The sequence below is a fragment of the Pezoporus occidentalis genome, unplaced genomic scaffold, assembly GCF_034315485.1.
Source record: "Pezoporus occidentalis ecotype Australia unplaced genomic scaffold, CSIRO_AGI_Poc_V1 ctg158, whole genome shotgun sequence".
Taxonomy (NCBI): domain Eukaryota; kingdom Metazoa; phylum Chordata; class Aves; order Psittaciformes; family Psittacidae; genus Pezoporus; species Pezoporus occidentalis.
In genome coordinates this window covers 2,793,765-2,813,387 of record NW_026913404.1, presented here as the reverse complement: position 1 = coordinate 2,813,387, position 19,623 = coordinate 2,793,765, and the positions used below count along the sequence as shown (strand labels likewise).

The window sequence follows — 19,623 nt, the reverse complement described above, 5'->3', positions numbered from 1 at the left end:
ACCAGAAGCAGTTCATAGTGGTGGGGTTTGAATGTCTCCAGAGACGGAGAACTCACAACCCACCTGGGCAGCCTGTTCCGGTGCTCTGCCACCTGCAGCAGAAAGTTCTTCCTCATGTTGAGGCGAAACTCATGTTTTACTTTATGGCCACTGCTCCTCATCCTGTCTCTTGGCACCACTGAAAAGAGTTGGCACCATCCTCCTGGCACCTGCCTTTGAGGTACTGATCTGCATCGATGAGATCCCCTCTCAGTCTGCTCTCCTCTGGACTAACCAGGTCCAGCTCCCGCAATCTCTCCTCATAAGATGCTCCAGACCCCTGATCATCCTTGTGGCCTCCGCTGGACCCTCTTCAGTAGCTCCTTGCCTTTCTTGTATTGAGGAGCCCAGCACTGGACAGAGGACCGCAGATGTGGCCTCATCAGGGTAAAGTAGAAAGGGAGGATCACCTCCCTTTGATCTGCTGCCACAGTCCTCCCAGTGCATCCCTCCTGACAAGAGACAAGGATCATCCAGTGCCAAGAGCTGTATGCTGAGATCACTCCAAAACCATCCCCTGTCCCCTGCTCCCCAGAGCCCACACCAGAGCCTGACTCAGCTCCCAGCACACCCTGAGGGGAACTCAGCAGAGTCTCAAGGCTGTTCCCAAATCTCACACTGAATGATGCAAATCCTTCAAATTCCCATCCAAAATTCAATCCTTAGCTGGTTTATGCTCAGTTGTTCTTGTGACAATTTTAACCTTTACCTTAAATAATTATCCTCTCTCTCTGGTATTTGTTCTCATGATTAATTGCTATTACACTTCAGTCACAGCCCCTTCCAGCCTGTGTTTCTTTAGGCTGATTAAGGCAAGTTCTTTCAGCCTCCTCACACAAGATGACCTTGGGTTGTTTCCACAGCCCTTCCTCCAGCTTGGACCAGCATCCTGATCCCATCCCAGAGCACCGCACAGAGCCAAGCTCCTGGCAAGAAAAGGGCGCTCTGCCTCCCTGCACCTTACAGCACTCGGGTTCATTCCATTTCCACTGCATCAGGCCTCAAGATCACACAGGGAGCACACCATGCAGAAGCTCCTGCCTCTCGGTGGCCACTTGTCACTGCTCCCTTTATGATGATCATTTCTCACTCCCATTACAAATGTGACAGCAGCTCCCAACTGCTGTTGGCACGGGGTGCAATTCCCAGGCAAGGAGCAGCACTCACTGCGCTGCGATTCCTGTGGGATGGCACTGCTGGTGCAGCAGGCACATAGCAAGGGATGGGCTGGCTACACATGGGTGGAAGGCAGAAGCCACAGCACGGGGAGCCAGGCACACCCTGTGCCTACCCTGGGGGCCCTTTCACTCAGACCATGAAAGACACATCCATCAGAGCAGGGAGAGGGAACACATTCAATGTGTAGGTTCAGAAATGCGTTAACTGCATTCACCCTTGTTTATCAGGCAATCATGGAATCACAGAATCCCAGACTGGTTTAGGTTGGAAGGGACCTTAAAGCTCACCCAGTCCCAACCCCCTGCCACAGGCAGGGACACCTTCCACCAGACCAGGTTGCTCCAAGCCCCATCCAACCTGGCCTTGAACACTGCCAGGGATGGGGCAGCCACAGCTTCTCTGGGCACCCTGTGCCAGAGCCTCAGCACCCTCACAGGGAAGAACTTCTGCCTAAGAGCTCATCTCAATCTCCCCTCTGTCAGGTTAAAGCCATTCCCCTTTGTCCTGTCCCTACAGGCCCTTGTCCAAAGCCCCTCTCCAGGTTTCTTGTAGCCCCTTTAGGCACTGGCAACTGCTCTAAGGTTTCCCCTTAAGGAGCCTTCTCTTCTCCAGGTTGAACAAGCCCAGCTCTCTCGACAGTTGATGATATGATGCTGCTCTGCCCCACAGAGCTGTCACTAAGCACTGCGGTGACAGGGACAGCTCTGCCCTAGCCCTGGAGAGGCACTGTTGCAGCTGCACCAAGCACAAAAACATCCTGTCCACTCCAGGCGCCACGCCTCACTTGCATTGACATGAAAAGCCAGGAGATACAAAGCCAGAATTAGCATCCGGAGTTGTTTCTATTTCAGTACAACGTATGTACCTCCCATTGTAACATATTTCACTGGCACAAGACAACAAGGCTGTAACAACACATCACTGTGCTGCATAAATGAGTCCTGGGCTCTGCCAGCATTCAAAACCTTCCTTTTTTCTTGCATGCAAATCTCAGCTCTTTTAAAGGCACCTGGGTACAGCACCATCACCTGCAGAACAGCATTAGCATTTTAAGTGCTAACATCCCCTTGTGCCTACACACAAATCTAATGGGGGAAAAGAGGGAAGAATTCTCACCCTCTCAGGAGCAACAACTTTAATGTTGCAAAGCTGCAGACAATGATTTATTAATGAAAAAGGAAAGCAACTAGAAACCTGTTTATATGTGAAATCTGAACTTGAATTCCCAAGCACGCTCCATCTATGTGGCTCTACCACCTTGTGTGTCCTCAGCCAGCAGCTATATACCACCTCCCTGGGTGGGATGGGAAGGAGGATCAGAAAAAGGTAAATCACGTGGGTTGAGGTAAGAGCAGATTAATAATTTCTAGAGTGGTTTAGGCTGGAAGGGACCTTAAAGCTCATCCAGTTCCAACCCCCTGCCACAGGCAGGGACACCTTCCACTAGACCAGGTTGCTCCAAGCCCTGTCCAACCTGGCCTTGAGCACTGCCAGGGATGGGGCAGCCACAGCTTCTCTGGACAGCCTGTGCCAGTGCCTCAGCACCCTCATAACTGAAATGAAATATTATTAGAATAAAAATGAAAAGGGAGATAACAAAAAGAGATAAATAAAATCCAGGAAAACCCAAGTGATGCACAATACAACTGCTCACCACTCTCTGACCAATGCTCATCCCTGAGAAGCAAACAGTCCCTTCCAGCCAGCTCCCTCCAGTTTATAACTCAATCCTCATGCTCTACGGTATGGAATACCCTTCAGCTAGTTTGGGTCAAATGTCCTGCCTCTGCTTCATCCCAGCTTCTTGTACACACACCCCCCCCCACCCCACCCCCCCCCCACCTCATCGGCAGAGCATGAGAAGTCTTTAAGCTTAACGACTTAAACCATCAGTGTGGTCTCAGTATCATTCTCAGACTAAAGCAGAAACACAGCACTGCACCAGCTACTAGGAAGAGAACTAACTCTATCCCAGCTGATACTACGACACCAAGCACAACTCCAGAGGCCTCAGCATTCACTGCCTGCTGGAACCTGACACCACCAGGAAGTCACGTTGCACCCATATATGCTTCCCAAGCAGGCTCCACAGCTAGGTCTGGTCAGTACTAAAGATCCCTGATGGAGTGTAAAGCTCAATTAGAAAAGCCATAACGCTGTTGCAGCCTACATTTAGTAGCTGCTTGGCATTTTGATAGAAAGGAGAGCACATAATCAAGTCTTGACACGGGGGAAAAAATCCTTCTGGCTGCCTGTGAGAGCTCAGGCAGGAGCCCAGTGACAGCTCCATCACTCCCAGTCTGAAGCCAGATGGGGAAGTGTGAGATGAGTCCCCAGGGCCAGGTCTCCTGTCAGCAGCCCTGGGACAACCGCCAGGCATAAGCCAACCCAGCTGAGTGCTCCAGCATCCCCCACCAGAGCCGGACACACAGTGCAGCTTCCTAAGCTTTCAGTGAGGTCAACAGGGTAACTAACAAAGCCACTGTGACAAAAAAAAAAGGTAAAAATGATGATCTTTAAGGTCCCTTCCTATCCAAACCATTCTATGATTCTATGAGAAGAGAGGCAGAACACATCACAAAAGATGTGCTGTGTCCAAAGCCTTCCCCATGGTGATGTCCTTACCCAGCTTCTCCATCACCCCAGCGGAAGCGAGGGAAAGGGCTAAGCAGAGATAAAAGGAAGGGAGGGCTAGAAAAAAAGTTAATGAAAGTTGAAATGGGTCCAGAGGAGGCCACAGAGATGCTGCGAGGGCTGGAGCAGCTCTGATCTGGAGCCAGGCTGAGAGAGCTGGGCTGGTTCAGCCTAGAGAAGAGAAGGCTCCTTAAGGGGAGACCTTAGAGCAGCTCCAGTGCCTAAAGGGGCTCCAAGAAACCTGGAGAGGGGCTTTGGACAAGGGCCTGTAGGGACAGGACAAGGGGGAATGGCTTTAACCTGAGAGAGGGGAGACTGAGATGAGCTCTTAGGCAGAAGTTCTTCCCTGTGAGGGTGCTGAGGCGCTGGCACAGGGTGCCCAGAGAAGCTGTGGCTGCCCCATCCCTGGCAGTGTTCAAGGCCAGGTTGGATGGGGCTTGGAGCAACCTGGTCTGGTGGAAGGTGTCCCTGCCCGTGGCAGGAGGTTGGAACTGGATGAGCTTTAAGGTCCCTTCCAACACAAACCAGTTTGGGATTCTATGATTAAACCAGGGAAAGCCAAATCCTGCATGCCTCCTTCAAGCAACTGCACACACCCCCTCAGCCTATGCTTCCCCTTATTTCAGTGTGGGAGAAGCTGCTCCCCAGGGCACTTCCCAAGCCAGTCTAGAGAGGACAGAGTCTGCAGCTTACCCAAGGGAAGGATAGAGGAGTCACTACACCAGCCACAGCAGAAACCCAGCAACACGAGAGACAGCAAGCAGCAAGGGAAGAATAATCCTAAACCCACTACTTGCATGATCCAAAAATGACCCCAATAAACCTCACTACAATTTCCCAAGGATCTGAGCAGGAAAACCTCCTGCACATGCCTTGGAAATGCCTGAGGATGGTGACTCCCCAGAAATGTCCCGTTCCTGGGAGAAGGAAAGCCCTCACCCTGTCACAGCATTCAATCAGCTCTCAGAGAAAGCCAAATGCACCCTGCACTAGTCCAGTTTCCCTCTCACCCATTTTCCCAGAGCCAGGCTGCTCATGGAAAACGGCAAGGAGAAGACATTAAGGCAGGGAGCAAGGGGGTAGAGGGAGAGGGGCAGAGCAGCAGGGACCCTGCCTGCTGCTCCAGAGCTGGGGATCGGTGCCAGCCACATGCCCTGATGTGTGAGGCCATTTCCAAGCTCAGAGGGGAACAATGTGTGTCCCAAAGGACTCACAGCTCCGAAAAGCAAGGATTCAGAAAAAGATGGAGATGCCAAATGGCTGCTCCTCCTGCAGAACATTTCACAGGGAATTTTGCAGCGCTCCTCTATAACCCCAGTCAATTAATTCACTACATCAGCCAAGCAAAGGAAGATCTTAATGCTGAAGGTTTGGGGAAGAACACCTAAATGAGGTTCTGGGATTAGCCCAGGACTGGCAGAGGATGGCAGGGATAGGGGCAGGAGAGCCAGGTTATTGCAGAGGGACACCACTCCCAGATCTTCCCTCTAAGACGTGGCTTAGCCAGCTCCTCCAAGGAGGTGTAACTTAGCAACCTGACCTTAAAAACTCCGCAAAGGTTTCTGATGGATTCGGGAAAATGAGAGATGCTGCAAGCCAGGAGGAGCAATTCCCCACCACAACCTGCTCCTGGGCTGGGGGGAGGGCAAACATGCCTCTGGCTGGGGAGGAGGGTGAAGGTGCTGTGTGCCTCCTCCTCCACATGGCCTCTTAGCACCAGTGATGGTGCAAAAGGCAAAACAACAAACAAGGCACCATATCAACCCCTTGAAACAGCTGCAGAGACCAATTTGGGGGCAAGGTGACTGTCACAGGAGGACGACATGTATCCCAATGAGCTCAAAGCCCTCCAGAAAAGGTGGAGAAGCAAGGGCAGGGTGACCATGTCACTGCCATCCCCGTAGAGCTTCGCCCCACTTTGAATCCATGCCCTGGGTAGAAGCAGAGCCTGCTCCTACAGGAAGCAGAGCTGGATCATGGACATCTCAAAGTCCAGGCATGAAGCAAGGCAGGGCTGTGCCTCAGCACCCTGGTTGTGAGTACTGCTGCTGGAGGACATGTGCCATGGGGAAGCTCTGGAAGCAACAACACAAGAGGGACGTGGAGCTGTTGGAGCGAGTCCAGAGGAGGCCATGGAGATGCTGTGAGGGCTGGAGCAGCTCTGCTCTGGAGCCAGGCTGAGAGACCTGGGCTGGTTCAGTCTGGAGAAGAGAAGGCTCCTTAAGGGGAGACCTTAGAGCAGCTTCAGTGCCTAAAGGGGCTGCAAGAAACCTGGAGAGGGGCTTTGGGCAAGGGCCTGTAGGGACAGGACAAGGGGGAATGGCTTTAGCCTGACAGAGGGGAGACTGAGATGAGCTCTTAGGCAGAAGCTCTTCCCTGTGAGGGTGCTGAGGCGCTGGCACAGGGTGCCCAGAGAAGCTGTGGCTGCCCCATCCCTGGCAGTGTTCAAGGACAGGCTGGACAGGGCTTGGAGCAACCTGGTCTAGTGGAAGGTGTCCCTGCCCATGGCAGGGGGTCGGAACTAGATGAACTTTCAGGTCCCTTCCAACCCAAATCTGTCTCTGAATAATTTCAAGAGCAGTGATTTGTACAATGCTCTCCTTCATCCCCATCCAGACAGCAGCAGGAGACAAGAGAACTGGTTTCTGCAGAGGGGTTTTGCAGGAAAAGGAAGCAGCAGGAGAGGTGAAGCAGAGGAGGCTGCAAGTGCCCTAGAAGCTGTTTCTGTACAGAAGCACGTGGTAACAACAGCAGCAGCCTCCAGATGCAGTTCAGTGTGGTCCAAAGCCCAAAGCAGCAGCAGGGCCCCAGAGAGGGCAGGGAGTGAAGTGTGGGGGCGTCATTCTGCAGTGGGAAAGCCTAGAGAAGGGCCCTGAGAGGAAGCGAGACAACCAGCTAAAACACAGAGTGGCCTTAAAAACCAAAGGCCAAGGATTTAGGAAGAGTGGAGCCTTCACAGGCCACCAGTGGGTGTTCAAACCACCATCATTTGCTCTGGAAGCCTCATCAACTGTCAGCAAATGCCTGAGTCACCGGTACTTTTCCAGGGACCCTGTGAATTGCAGAAGTCAGAGGAAATCTCTCAGAAATCTTCTCTTCACATTCAGAAAACACCCAAAGAGGAAACCTGCTCTTGCTGCCCAGTGTCCGCATCAGAGTTAAGCTCCCAGCAGCCAACACAGAGCCACACCAGTTCTCATCACAAAGGCACTGAGGAGTGACAATCACCACCTCCTTGCAGCAGAACCATCCCCATCTATCAGAGCCACATTTCTAGCAGGAGACATGAGCAGCTGAGCCCATACTCATCATTAGGGAGCAGAGAGGAGGCAGGAGCATCCCCTCCTGCTGTGGCACAGGGCACAGTGGTACCCCTGAGCAGGAGAGGTTCAGCTGTGTCACATCTCTCTCTTCCCAAATCAAGCCAAGCTTCCACAAAACTGTCTTCTCGCTGTTAAAAGGTAACAGGGGCTGAAGAGTGGAGGATGATAGCTGAAAACAGTCTTTTATCTGACTGTGAAACACTTTCAAAGCAAAACAAAACCCAAAACAGCATTCAGCTTGCAAGTTCAGAAAAGCAAAGCAGAAAAATAAACCCAAAGCATGTGAAGCTATAAAAATACCTTTCCAGGCTCAGCTGAGAGCTGGTAAATACCATGATTTCCACCAGCTGGGTTGCAAAAGCTTCCTCTCCTGCCATCTCTCTGGCTTGAAGGGCATCCCTCCAACAGGGACCATCACCTGAGCACTGGACAAAAAACTGCCGCTGAGATCACCTTCAAAAGGACGCTGCTGCTCCTGACAAACACAGGACGGAGGCTTCAGGCATGAGTTCTACAGCACAGGAAGCACAAAGGCACTCCAGCCAGTGCTAAGGCTGCTTGGCTTGTTTTAAATCCTATCATTTCTGCAGCATGACCAGGTTTTCCAGCCCTTGAGGCTGACAATGGCAAAGCTGGCTTATCTCTGACTACTAACCCCTGGCAAAAATCATTATTTCATATGTTTTGGTCAAAAAACATATTTGTAGTCATAGGCTTGGCCAGCACAGTGCTGTTTTAAACCATCCTGTGCATCCAGAGCCTTAGGCTGGTTCTCATTTTCCTCTGAAGCAGCAGCAGCACAAGAGGAAGGTTGCCATTGTGGTCAAACAGACAGCAAGCCTGTTCAACAAGACAGATATTTATGCTCCCAGTTTGGACGCTGGAGACTCTTCATCAGGGACTGCGGTGACAGGACAAGGAGTAATGGGTTCAAACTTAAACAGGGGAGATTTAGGCTGTATGTAAGGAAGAAGCTCTTCCCTGTGAGGGTGCTGAGGCGCTGGCACAGGGTGCCCAGAGAAGCTGTGGCTGCCCCATCCCTGGCAGTGTTCAAGGCCAGGCTGGATGGGGCTTGGAGCAACCTGGTCTGGTGGAAGGTGTCCCTGCCCATGGCACGGGGTTGGAACTGGATGCGCTTTAAGGCCCCTTCTAACCTGAACCATTCCATGATTCTGTGATGATTCTAATGTGTCACAGAAACATCCCTAAAAGAAGTGGCTTTTGGTGAAGGGATAATGGATGCTGCAAGGAGCTGGAAGCAGAGCTAGGAATAGATCTGGGAGTGAAGACCTCCCTCAGGAGCTACTGCCCTCCCAGGGTGGGCGTTAATGGGTGGGCTGAGGGTCCGTCCTATAGAATCCCAGACTGGTTTAGGTTGGAAGGGACCTTAAAGCTCACCCAGTTCCAACCCCCTGCCCTGGGCAGGGACACCTTCCACTAGACCAGGTTGCTCCAAGCAAAAGCCCCCATGGGGCTGCCTCAGGTGGGCAGCGAGGGCCGAGACTGCTGCCACAGCTGGCTCACCACGAGCTGCTTATTCCCACCTGCATTCTTCCCATCAATGCACGCTAAAAATATGTTGCATAAATTTGTATAATTGCCAACTATTCCTACTGTAGAAAACAGATTTTTGAGGGGAAAAAGCTAATTATTAAAGTATTCTTATCTTTGCATTTGAACTATTCTGAACAGAAGTCTCCTGTTTTTTTCTTTCCTCTTTGAAATTTCTCCTCCTGGGTCCAGAAAAAGCCTCCTCTGTCAAGCCATCCCCCCCTCTCCTTGCTCTCCAACTCTTCAGAGCACCCATCTCAGCTCACCTGTGGTAGGAGAGCATCATCCAGATGCACCCCCAGGAGCAGCCAACTCCCCAGCAAGGGCTTTGGAGGAGATAACCCACCCAAACGTCCTCACAGGAGGGTGCCACTGCTGCTCTGTCTTCCATTTCCCACTCTCACATAGTGGCCAGGTCAGGGCTGGTCACTTTTAGAAGGCCCTTCAGCACCCAAGGTCAGGTAGAGGATGGGTCCTCCAGGGAGATGGATGGATGATACTGTGTGCTAAGAGCCCTCCAAATCATGATGGCATCACTTCCTTGCTCCCCAGAGCTCTGCCCACTGCCCCATGGCACTCCCATGCTCCACCACCACCGTCTTCCTGGAATCCCCACCTGTCCCATTCAGCTCAACATCTCCCTGAGGCACACGAGGGCACAAAGCCCCTTCCCTTCCCCTCCACAGGTAAGTGATGCCGATGTAGGTACTTTGATGGCTGTCAGGAGGAAGCCACACACCCCCCCACCCCATCACTCCCCTGTGCCTGGCAGGGTCCCTTCAACCCCACTCCCTGCTGGAGAGCAGCATTTGCTGCATGGTGACCCACACCTGAGGCTGAGTAGGGCAACCAGGGACAATCTTTGCTCAGAAACCTTCCCCCGCCAGCCACCACATTTAGTAGAAGCTGTTAAATTCACATCTGCTGTCTGAACTCACTTCCTTCCCCCTCCTCATGCGCAATTCCCACTGTGTATTGCTGGGGCTTCTGTTTCCTACCTGTGCACCCACCCAGCAGTGACTCAGTGCCAAAACACTGGGGGAAGGAGGAATCAAACTGTCTTTCGAGCAACCGTGATTCACAGGCCAAGGCTTCCTGCTGAAGGAGATGTTTGCTGAAGTCATGCTACAGATGTAATTCTCCTTAATACCAGTATAACTTCCCCTTCCTCCTGCTACCCCATCCAACTACTGTTCCAAAATAAAGGATGACAATCCATTACTTTCTGCCTAATCCAGGCAAAGATTAACTTCAGCTTGTGCAGAAAATAGCTCGCAACCTCAACACCCATTCCAAAGATTAGCTCTAAAAGGACAGCAGAAGCGAAGCCTGAAGGAAGAACATGGGGTGGCAGACACATCCTGTGGCTTTCAATAAAAAATGGCCCCAAAACCCAAAAAGACAACAACAAGAGCACAGACGTGCCTTTCTAGCCTGCCAGTTCCAGGAAGTTTGATTTTCCCAGCCAGCTCCACACATGTAGATAATTCCATGGGAAAGATAGAATTCCAGCCTGGTTTGCGTTGGAAGGGACCTTAAAGCTCATCCAGTCCCAACCCCCTGCCATGGGCAGGGACACCTTCCACCAGACCAGGTTGCTCCAAGCCCCATCCAACCTGGCCTTGAACACTGCCAGGGATGGGGCAGCCACAGCTTCTCTGGGCACCCTGTGCCAGCGCCTCAGCACCCTCACAGGGAAGAACTTCTGCCTAAGAGCTCATCTCAGTCTCCCCTCTCTCAGGTTAAAGCCATTCCCCCTTGTCCTGTCCCTACAGGCCCTTGTCCAAAGCCCCTCTCCAGGTTTCCTGTAGCCCCTTTAGGCACTGGGAGCTGCTCTAAGGCCTCCCCTTAAGGAGCCTTCTCTTCTCTAGGCTGAACCAGCCCAGCTCTCTCAGCCTGGCTCCAGAGCAGAGCTGCTCCAGCCCTTGCAGCATCTCCATGGCCTCCTCTGGACTCGCTCCAACAGCTCCACGTCCCTCTTGTGTTGTTGCCCCAGAGCTGGATCAGGACTGCAGGGGGGGTCTCCCCAGACCACAATAGAGGGTAAAATCCTCCCCTGACCTGCTGTTCATGCTATCTACAGCCACAAGAGCAGGTTTTTGAGGAGCACCAAGCAGCAGAGATGACCAGAAGCAAGGCATCACTGGCTCCATCCACATCACTTCCCCTGCAAAGCTGCTGGTGCCCAGCACCATGACCATGCAAGGGAGGATGGAGGCAGCAGCCCCCACTGACAGCAAGGCTGTGGACAGGGTATTGGGTGCTGGAACTGGGAACACACCCAGGTGTCCCCAGTGCACAGGAACCCCCACAGAGAACCAGGATCTGCTGGAAAGGCCCCTTGTAATGACAGTCTTAATGGGGAGAGAGATTTCTTTTCCATGCTGCTCCCTTTTCTGATAGATCACAGCCACACTGATGCAAACAACTGGGGAGAGCAAAGCCAAAAAGCCTCTTGAGGTTTAAACGTACAAAGCCCAGGCAGTTTAATCGAGCAAGAAAAGCTAAATGTCATTTCCTCCCATGGCACTGCCACTCTGCTCACAAACACAGCCCTTTACGTCTGATGGCTTGTCATCTTGGTGACACACCAGGGATGCAGCTCACAGCCCAGGGGAAAGCTGACACAGAGCAGAGGGGAGGAAGGCTCAGGCCACCACTGAGGGTGAAAGAGGCAGGTCAAAATGCAAGAGCTCCTGAAGCTGCTTCTCACATTCCTGCCCAGCCATGCAAAGGGAATCACTAAGTTGTGCAGGTGCTGAGTGTCCTGTCACAGGTAACAGGAACAACAGACACTCAGCGCTGCTGCAACGAAGCCATGGTCTGAGTCACTCGTACTGAATTTAGGACTCTATCTCCAGCTCAGCCTGGGCACAACACAGAGCACATCCACCAAGCAGCCATGGACATCATTTATTCCTTTTAAATAGGTTACAATGATCTGGGGCATCAATGCTGCTGATCCAGCCACCCACATGCTTTTCTGCTGGCCTCTCAGCAGGGAGGAAGGTGTCAGTTCTGGGCAGTTTGAAATACAAGTGCCACCAACACCTTGTTCAATAATCTCAGGTGGAAACTTCTCAACCCAAAACATTTCCAAGTTCCTTCTTTGTTTTCTCTTTTAAAATACACAGGTACCATCTCATACTGGTGTGTCATTTGGAAGCAGGAAGGTTTTGTTCAAAACTTGTCCAAACCAAAGAGTAAAGTCAGTCAAGCTAACATCCATGCACAAGACCCTCAGTGCCCCTCAGGGATGCCCCACAGCGTGGGGGAAGTTTTACCTTGTGTGAAAAGCCTCTCACCCAGCTCAAGCAGCAGGATACAGTACCTGGGGAAAATGGTCCATGTACATTTGCTGTAGGTGGGTGCACAAGATGCCCCCAGCCACCCAGCAAGGGTCCCCTTAGCTCTACACACCCCAACTGGCTTCTTGGTCCATCCTACCACCTCTCAACACCTCCAAGCATTTAAAACAGCCAGCACCAGTTAAAACCCCCCAGACTGGGACTTGGAAGGGGTGGGCTGAGTTCCAGTGCCATGTCCAACATGATACCAAGTAACTTGGTGCCGCTGTGACACAGTGGGAGGATGCACAAGGCAGGCATGCTCTGACGGTGGGACTGTTGAAAGGCCATGCTCTAAGCCAGGAGTGGAAGACACGCTGCTAGTTTTCATCTGCCTCACAGAAAAACCCACACAGGATTTATTCCTTCAGTGCCTTTTTCCAGCCCCAAAACTTGCCAGTTCTTTCTCTTCCCTATCACAACCATGTGATGGAACGCAGATGTGCTGCCAGAGCTGAAGAGAGATATTTAAACATCCAAAAACAACTAAGCCAAACCCTGCCAGGAGAACACTGCCCACCACCCCTCCCCACTCACCCACCTCGAAGCCCATCCACTTTCACAGCAAGGAACACGGATCAGGAAATCAGGGTGGGACATACCACAAAGGAGGGGAGGTTACAGCTCCCCAGTGCAAAGAGCTTCCTGCAAGCCCCAGTATGGGCTCCAACAGCAGCAGGGACACCAGGACCCACCTCTGCTCCTTCTGTGACTGCAAATCAGGAGCATCACCTGGAGATTATCTAATGGCATGGGCAGAACAGGCCAGGCAAGTTGGAAATTTTATGGAATTTTTAGATAATTTAACACCCTGCAGCTAACTGCTTGCCCACTCCCTGGTTCAGCACAAGCCAAGCACCTCTCCTCCCCATTTCTCAAGCTTAGCTTCCCTGGGATTCACTGCAGGTTGCTCTACTGCCTCTACCCAAGCCAGGGAAAAGCTGCCCTCCTGCAACCTGACTGTATGCTCTTCACCCCCCATACTGTTGAGGGTCTTCATTTCTGCTGCTTCCAACGCTGAAGGTCCCCCCCAGGAGAAGGACACAAGATCCAAAACCAGCCACAAATCTCTCCTTCCTCTCCCCCCACCCTGAAGATCTTGTTTTCCGTAATTAGGAAGTGATCTCCAGATGAGCACATCAAAGCCCCTCTGTGGGGACCGCATGGGACTCGGGGGACCACAGACCTATAATGGAATGGTTTGGGCTGAAAGGAACCTTAAAGCTCATACAGTTCCAAACCTTTCCCACGGGCAGGGACACCTTCCACCAGACCAGGTTGCTCCAAGCCCTGTCCAACCTGGCCTTGAACACTGCCAGGGATGGGGCAGCCACAGCTTCTCTGGGCACCCTGTGCCAGCGCCTCAGCACCCTCACAGGGAAGAATCAAAGAAGAAATGTGCATCAACCTCCTGAAGCCAAGTGAGCAGATCTATCCTAAAACAGTACTGGGCCAAGAGAGAAAGCCAGTATATCAAACAGCCTCTGAGCTCCTGCCTAGAGAACAAGATACTTCCCAAAAGCCACCCCAGGACAGTATTTGGGATTTCTAATGATGTGTCATTTGCTTTAGAACCATAAAATGGTTTGGGTTGGAAAGGATCTTAAGATCAGCTAATTCCAACCCCCTGCCATGGGGAGGCTGTCACTGCTGCAGGTCGCAGCTCCCTGAGGGAAGGGCTGGTGTTCTCAGGGGGGGTCTGCTGCCAGCACTGCATTCAGGCTGAGACCAACCGCAAGAGGCTCCTTAAGAAGTTCTCCAAGAACCATGAACTCTGTCAGTGACACTGGATCCTGATCTTCCAGCAGCACTGCAAGCCCCTGGCCCTCGGCCAGCATCTGCCAGGCTTGCTGGATGCTAAGCAGCCTTGGCTGAGGACAGCAGCTGGGAGAGGTGCCAGCGGACTCCTGAACACTTCCAACAACCTCCCCCAGCCCACTCCCAGCCGATCACCGCTGGTCTCCCAACCCAGTTACAAGACAACAGCCTTCCCCGATGTTCTGATCCACTCTCAAAAGCTGCAGGAACCCAGAACTGGCTGCCCAGACCTTCCAGTTTTAAAATAACTCACTAATGAGCTGTTTTGTAGAACCTGACTTTTCCCCTCATTACTCTTCATGCCCGAAGCAGATCCTCTTTACCAACACACAGACAGCTCGGCACACGCACCTTGAGGCTGACACCATAACACAAAGAACAAACCCCAAGAAGCACATCCAGGCCCTCCTGTCTTTTGCCCACAGGCATCTTCATTCAGTGCTGCAGAGAAAACCCCATCATCCTGTACAAAGCCATGCGGCTCCAAAGCCAGTCAAGCCAATCGTCTGGTTCATCCCTCAATGCTTCTATCAGACTGGAAAAAGTTACTGCAGATAAACCATAGAATGGTTTGAGCTGGAGGAACCTTAAAGCTCATACAGTTCCAACCACCAGGTTCCTAGACCAGGTTGCTCCAAGCCCCGTCGAACTTGGCCTTGAACACTGCCAGGGATGGGGCAGCCACAGCTTCTCTGGGCACCCTGTTCCAATCCCTGGCTGGTGTGTTTACACTCAGTCCCCACACCCTACAAGCTGCATGCTGGGACACTCTGATCCCCAGCATGTCGCACCTGGAGCCTCTCAACCCCTGGAGATCTGACTGTCCAACTGATTCAACAATGTGAGACAAACACGCCATGCTACTGCTCTTCCATGTACAAGTTTGAGCCCTCAATTCCCAAATCCACCTTGCACACATTGCTCTATCTGGAGGTTTAGTTTGAAAACCCAGGCAGATTACTTAGGAGCATAACTACACACCTGCTAATGTCTGTGAGGTCCCCCGGGAACACATGGAACCACTATATTTAGAATTTAATAACTCCAGTTAGTGCATCCTCCTTGCTGAGGACCTGCCCACACTTGATTGCTGCAGTCCCAGGGCACCACAGGCCTTTGACAGGAGTGGTGGGAGCCCGACTGGGCTGAACCATGCCAGGGCCATGACATGGCTCAGACATCACACTTGAGCTTGCATCCAGGATTTCCAGTACTTCTGTGCACATGGAAACAAGGGGTCTGAGCCACTTATTTCCTTGTTTAATTTGCCCCTATTAGCATGAAGAAATAAAATCAAACCAGAACGTCGCTCAGCAAAGGGAGAAAAAGCCTCATCTAGAGTAAGGACAGGGTCAGATGTGGCAGGAGATGCCTTTTGTTTGTTTTTGGGTCCCTGCCATGAAGTGTTTGGCTTCCTGGCTGGTAGCAGCCAATGCAGCTTGGGTCAGGGGGCTCAGGTGGGGCTTCTCAAGGTACAGACATTGGAGGGGAGAACAAAACCAGTAAAAAACTCAAGCAGCTTGGGTGGAAAGTGACACTGATTTCAAAAGCATCCTGTGCTTCAATCAACACATTTTTACCGCCATAATCAACCATATGCAATCAAGGGAACATGCTCAGGATCTGCAGGTGTACTTGAGCCCTGGGTCTGCGAGTGTCAGGACCAAGGAGCACTGTCTGCACACTCAGAGCCGCTGCATGGCCCCGGGGCAGGGAAGCACGGCTGCTTCATCTCCAGCTTGGCCATGCTGCACCATCCGGGCATGTGCAGAAGCTTCTGCTTGGAGGAGGCATGTCAGGCAGCCTCACACAGAGCCCCACACAACAGCCACAACGACACAGCACAAACCACACTCCTGCTCTTAAACACGTCCTCACTCAGCATCTCCCCAGCAGATTTGGTACTTTAGCTACCCACCAAAAATGACACTTGTGTGACTAATGCCCCCAGAGCTAGGAAGGCACCACAGCATCTCCTATTAGATGGGAAATCACACAATTCACCCCAAAACCCAAGGTCCAGAACAGCAGCAGGCTATGCAAGGGGGATGATAGGTGTCAAGCCCCAGGAGCATCTCCTCACTCCCCTCATGCCCAAGCCACATGCTTGCTCTCCTTGTGGCACTTGGGTGCACACCAGCGAGCCCCATGGACACACTGTGCTGGGCAGTGCCTGCAGAACTTCAACATGCCCATCACACTGGCACAGCAAAAAACAGAGAGCAGAAACCAGGGTTACTGTCCACAACACCAAAGAAGAGCAGAACAAAGCTCCTGGCTCAGCCAAGGATGGTTTCGTGTTTCCAGAGAAACCGTGCCAGGCTCCAAGTGAGTGGGGAAGAGGCAACTGAATCCTTCAGCCACCGAGTGAGGAGGGGAGACAACAACAGCACATCACGTCTCAGCAGCAGCATTGGAAACAACAAGAGGGGCTCAGGCAACAGACCCCCAACTTCTTTTTAATCTGCCGATACTTCAATAACCTTTAGAGGGCTCAACACCCAGGGAAGAAAGCAAGCAATTATCATGGTGCCGTGTTTCCCTCATGTGTCCCCACACAGACCCACATCCTTCCAGCAGCAAGGAGTTGCCATGTGCAGGTCAGCAGAGGGTTTGGGGACACACACACTGCTCAGGCTCTAACCCTCTGTCTCACCATGAGCCCACACAGAGAAGGGGAAAAGCATCAAGTGCTAGCCATGTCCTGTACAATGCTTGCCATTCCCTACACACTGCTCATCATTCCCCAGGACAGGTAAAGCTACCCAGGCACCCAGCAATTTGCTTCATTGCAATAACTGTGTTGACATGCAAACCAAGGATGTGTGGGGCTGGCCCTGCTGCTTCCCACCACAACCCCAATCACTCCAACAGCAGCACGCTCCAAGGGGACTTCCAGTCCACCCAGTGCCACCCATCCCGAACCCCAGCATGTTCCCCTCATCAATCCACCCCCCAATCGAGCTGACAAGGAGCAGCTTGTCTGCTGCCTAGAGAAGCCCATTTTACATTGCAGCCTGTCCTGAAGCACCACCAAGACCCCCCCAAACCAATCCCCTGCATGCCAGGAGGCTCCACCAGCACCAGGTTAATCCCTACCTGTGAAGCCACATCTTGCGCTTTTTCAGCCCAGGACTTGGCCCACAGCAGAGTGAGGGGCAGAGGTAAGAAAGGGCAACGGCAGCACAACCACCTCCTCCTCCAACCAGGAGACAGTGCAGCGGCACTACACACCAGCCAAGGCAGAGGCAGGCAGATACACTTGCAGACATCTGAGGTGCAACACCGATACCCGGGATGTGCCCTGGGCAGGGACACCGATGCCAGGAGCCTGCTGGAGATGTCCCACGGCAATGAGCTGCTCAGGAGCCCCTCAGGACAAAGGGGATGCTTCCTGAGCTCTTTCCATGCCCCCAGCCCCCTCCCCAGTCCCAGGTGCCATAAAGGGAAAGCAAAGCCCTCAGACTGCATCTCCCAGCCCGCAGCCCCCTGGGGCACACACGAAGGCAGCACAGGCCACCCTGTACCTGCACTCCAGGCCACTACAGCAGCAGCTCCCGCTCCGCCGGCCGCGCCACCCTGAGCGCAGCTCCGTCCTGGACTTCCTCAGGCTGAAGTATTCCGTCAGCTTCCCAAAGGAAGCCATGGCCCCCGCCTGTGTCCCTGGGCGCCGCTCCCGCCGCACGCTCACGCATGCTACATCCCGACTGTGCTCGCTACTCTGCGGGCTCTGGCAGCCCACGGGACCAGTCAGAGAGCGCTATGACCCAGGCACGGAGCAAGGCAGGAAGAGTACAGCCAGGAGCGACGTGTTGGGAGATTCACAGGGCGCTCCAGGAACGACTTGTTGGGAGATTCACAGGGCGCTCCACGGCGATCCCTCACATTTGCAGGGTGGGAAGCTCTGCCTCCCTGAGCCAACTGCAGGCGCCGGACTGCACGAGAGCAGCTGGCATCCACACGCTTAGATACTGCGACGCTGCAGAGCTGAATTAAGGAGGAGGAAAGAAATAATACAACTACTAATAAGCACTCCTGCTGGAAAGGGTCCCTCAGTAGTAATGGCACAGGTCTGTGAGCCCCCAAGGCAAGTGGCCACTTGGCAGGAGAGGTGGCCCAGGGTGGCTGTGGTGGCCCTCGGCCGGGCAAGGGGATGCTCTCTGGATCAGAAGTTGATGAGAAACCCCAAGGAATTGGCTGTTCAGATGGCTTTCCAAAAGGTCTGTTCTTACACCACAATAGGTGGAGAGGATCTCAGCTCGCTCCTCTTGCGAAAGAACCCCACTCGCTTCTCTTGTGGCTATTCAGAGTTCAGTTTTTCCCTCCCTCCCTGTTTCCAAAGGCAAAAGGCACCTCTCAGCCTCCAGCAGCATCTCCCCATCACGGTTTTCCAGCCTGCCACCAAACAGTAGTCGGAGATCATCTGCTCCCCAGGCTCCAGCAAAGCGCCTTTCTACAGCAGCCAGCAGAGAAAAGGATGCTCCAAACCCGAAAGGAAATCGTAGAGCCAACCTCCCCTGGTCGGAAGCTCTCAGCTCTGCATCCTCAGAGCCTGATGCCAGCTGGGCAGAGGAAAAACACGGGCTTCAGAAAATCCACACACAAATACACACCCCAGCCCCACAGAGCAAAGCCAGACCAAGTCAGTGAAGCACATCCAGGGCAGGGGTGTGTGACGGGACTCACGTGCCAGGGACCCTCGGACACAGCAAACAAAACCTACGTTAACCCAGCTGGCAGAGCTCCCCCTACATCCTCTGCATCCCTGTTGTGGATGCCATGTTAAAACACACACAAGCCCCTTTCATTGCTATTTCCCAGCTTAGAGCCATCCACGGCAACCAGCCTGCGAGCACCGAGGGACAGCGGCCGCCGCCGAACCCCTGCTGTGCGCTGTGTCCGGCCCCCTCTCCATCCTCCCCTACCCCCACACCCCCCCACACCCCACCCCTGCTTCCCGCCTCCCTTATTTGCTTCCCTTTCCTCTAGGCTCCGGATCAGCTTCCAGCTCGGAATTCAACAGCGGACGGGTTAGCCCCACGGTCACTGGGGCGGGTGGCTGGTGGCTCTCGGAGCCACTGTCACCATCTCTGCTGCAGTTCCTGGGGGGGTGTTGTAATTCCTTTGATCCCGCTCCCAGCAAAACAGACCCAACCGGTGCAAACCTGCACAGGAAACGGGGGGCTGATGGTGCACAAGGAGTCCCCAGGGACATCATAGATAGGTTCACGGACCTCCAGCACCTTCTGCATTCCATTCACACACCAGGAGGAGACAGCTCAGGCTCTATCCCCTCTCACAGACGGGGACAATCAGCTGTCTACCCGCTGCTCAGGACAACCTCCCCTTCATTTCCCACCTTTTCCCTCCGATGGGCTCCACCGCTGCTGGGGAGGGCTCCAGGGCGCTTCCTGAAACGGGTCCGTTTGCTGATACAGCGCAGCGTGAGGCTCCTCCGGCGCAGCCTGAGCCGCTCACAACGTCGGGGCGGTCGCCCTCTTATCTCCCATCGGCTCCCCGTTACCAGTGAAATGCAACACGTCAAAGGAGGTCAGAGGAGCCGGAGCGGAGCGGGCTGGGAAAGCAGGCGGGGGGGGGGGGGGGGGGGGAGTGGGGTTTGGAACATAGAAGCGCGAGATGGAAGGGAAAAACTCTTGTTTCGCTGCTAGAGACGGAAAGCACAACTTCGGCTTTGGGAGCAGCTGGGGTTCAGGCACACACATGCCTTCAGA

General features: G+C 53.2%; 1 protein-coding gene across 4 annotated transcripts in view; it reads right to left on the bottom strand.

The window, feature by feature from the left end:
- LOC134160218 (ankyrin repeat and fibronectin type-III domain-containing protein 1-like) overlaps positions 1-19,401 on the bottom strand; it is a 182,054-nt gene extending 162,653 nt beyond the window's left edge. For 3 of the 4 annotated variants that reach the window (XM_062612013.1, XM_062612015.1, XM_062612014.1), the window contains exon 1: positions 17,419-17,701. In XM_062612013.1, coding sequence (XP_062467997.1) covers positions 17,419-17,537 — 119 coding nt within the window. In that variant the 5' untranslated portion in view covers positions 17,538-17,701. Of the gene's footprint in view, positions 1-17,418; positions 17,702-19,250 lie in introns of those variants that run through there. The other variant, XM_062612016.1, reaches the window with a different exon arrangement.
- Between the last annotated feature and the right edge of the window lie 222 nt (positions 19,402-19,623).